Source organism: Aplysia californica, unplaced genomic scaffold, assembly GCF_000002075.1.
Source record: "Aplysia californica isolate F4 #8 unplaced genomic scaffold, AplCal3.0 scaffold00479, whole genome shotgun sequence".
Lineage (NCBI taxonomy): Eukaryota > Metazoa > Mollusca > Gastropoda > Aplysiida > Aplysiidae > Aplysia > Aplysia californica.
The window spans coordinates 32,216-34,715 of NW_004797749.1; the positions used below are offsets into that span (position 1 = coordinate 32,216).

A 2,500-nucleotide genomic window follows, 5' to 3' on the forward strand; every position below is an offset into this window, starting at 1 on the left:
TTATTCATAAGTTTGTAACTAAAATAGGACAAATTGGGTACTCTACAAATACTTGTCTAGAACAAAAACTAAGGCACAGAAATAAACCATTCTAACGCAGAATAAATCTCAAGACGTTGAGCTTTTAGTGTATCCGCGTAATGGTTTGGTATGTGGGATGGGGAAGAAGTTATATCGTTTTAAACATAGTCAAAAATGCGAACTTCCTGACCGACACCGGCAAAGTCGCTTCAGGGCTCATTAACCCCGTGACCCCGAGGCGGGGAGCTCCGGCGGGCTGCTGAGTCACGCTAACTAAAAGTAACAGAATCGGGACACACACAGTATTTACACGGTTTTGTGGTTTAAAAAAAATCGCTTATATTATATCTTTTTAGTTGTATGCAGGCTGCCACAGACTCAGCATGATTCATGAACAAACTCAGAGTAACTTTCTCTTGTTTAATAGTAAAATAAGAGCTAACGCTGATCATGGTAGCTATTATTATTATAATGGTTTTGAATATTCTTAGTATTCTTGTTATTGTTATTACATTTATAACTATTTTTATTACAAAAGTAATTATTATTGTTGTTACAATAATTGTTATTTTTATTCCTGTTCCAGCGGTTCTGCCGAGGCTACCTGGTGCGTCAGTGGGTACAGAAGCGGATGTTGGCCGTGGTACAGATCCAGGCGTCTGTCCGCACACTCCTGGCACAGAAGAAACTGCGCAGGCTGAGGATAGAGGTGAGCGAGGGGGGGATGATAGGTTACATACGAAGTCGAGCGATTTTTACATAAAGTGAAAACCGAAGAAAAAAATTGCAGATCTAGTGTGCATGAAAACAGCAGAAAACATTTTTCAAGAGGTCATGTGCGCATTATAACAGCAGCTGGTTGGCGGGTGCTCTGGTGTGGTTTGCTTCTTTTTTCCTATCAAACATCTATCGTCTTTATCTCTTCTCCTTTTTTGTGTTTGTTACTCTCTTGTAACATCTCTAATCTTCGGTGTTTATATGACCTTATTGTGTTGCCAATGCCGTAAAACTCTTACTAAAACTAAAGAAGAGCATTAGAACAATATTTAAAAAAAAAACAATGAGAAAAACAATGATGCCTTGTTTTCGGTACACTGAAGTATTCTGTTCGTATTCTGTAGAAAGTTGTTTAAATAACAATAACTGACTTTTCTCTCTCTCTTTCCTCGTGCAGTACGAGATGAAGATGGAAGCGGAGAGAATAAGGAAGGAGGAGGAGGCAGCGCTGAAGAAAAAGATGAACGCCAAAAAAGCGAAAGAAGAGGCTGACCGTCATCATGTGGTGAGGCTTTGTGTTTTGTTTGTGGGGAGTTTTTTCGCGTGTTTTATTTCATTCTTTTCTTTTTTTGTGTCTTCTTTTGACTAGATTTTGATTGTAAAGAATACAAAAAGCTTGCTGTTGAGCTGGAATTTGAAGTATACAAAGGATATTCAATATTAAATTACTGTTTCAAAGGCTTTTCTGACTCTTTCCTGCCATTATGTTGAGAGCCGACAAATAACAATGACAACTTTTATTCATCTCACATGGAGAAATTTGTTTTTGGTCCTTTACAATGGCAGTGCAGTGAACTGTTGCGAATAAAACTAACTAGTGTTTGGCGCGCTCATATAACCTTATGCAGTTGCGAGCGCCGTAAAACCCCATACTAAACTAAAAAAGGTTAGGGTGGGTGGCTGGAAGGCGCCACTGGCAGGTCCTACTTCTTTTCTTCCCCTCTGTCGTTCTATCTGTCTGTCTCACTTCTTCCCGGCACTAAACGACCATTGTTGTGTTGGTGTGCTTCTCTTTAGTCAAACAAAACAAAACAAAACAAACAAAGGTTAGGTGCACTCATGCATACGCTCAACAAGACGGGACATTAATAAATACATTATAAAGACATGTTTTCTGTGCTGAAAAGTCCCTACCATTGTCCTGTTGTGTGTTTGTTGTTTCTGGCAGCGGATATTACAAAGGTTAGGTGTTCTCTCGTATTCACTCAACAAGACAGGACATATAATAGATTCATCTTTTCCATGCTGAAAAGTCCGTACCGTTGTACTATTGCTGCATGTGTTGTTTCTGGCAGCGTATGTTACAAAGGTTAGGTGCACTCTCGTATTCACTCAACAAGACAGGACATATAATAGATACATGTTTTCCATGCTGAAAAGTCCGTACCGTTGTACTATTGTTGTGTGTGTTGTTTCTGGCAGCGTATGTTACAAAGGTTAGGTGCACTCACGTATTCACACAACAAGACAGGACATGTAATAGATACATAGATACATGTACTCCATGCTGAGATGTCCTTACCGTTGTACTGTTGTCGTATGTGTTGTTGGTGGATGGTTGGCGGGTGCAACTGGTAGGTCCTTCTTCTTTACTACTTCTTTACTTTCCCTCAGTTGTTCTGTCTGTCCATCTTACTTTTTCCCAGCACTAAATGACCCTCATTGTGTCGATTTGCTTTGTTATAGTGTGTTCGCAAGGGTT

At 39.6% G+C, this 2,500-nt stretch overlaps 1 protein-coding gene across 1 annotated transcript in view; it reads left to right on the plus strand.

Annotated features, from left to right (window-relative positions):
• LOC101849950 (myosin-VIIa) overlaps positions 1–2,500 on the plus strand; it is a gene marked incomplete at its 5' end in the record, with an annotated part of 68,986 nt that overhangs the window by 15,745 nt on the left and 50,741 nt on the right. The window contains 2 exon segments of the mRNA XM_035971667.1: positions 608–730; positions 1,196–1,303. Coding sequence (XP_035827560.1) covers positions 608–730; positions 1,196–1,303 — 231 coding nt within the window.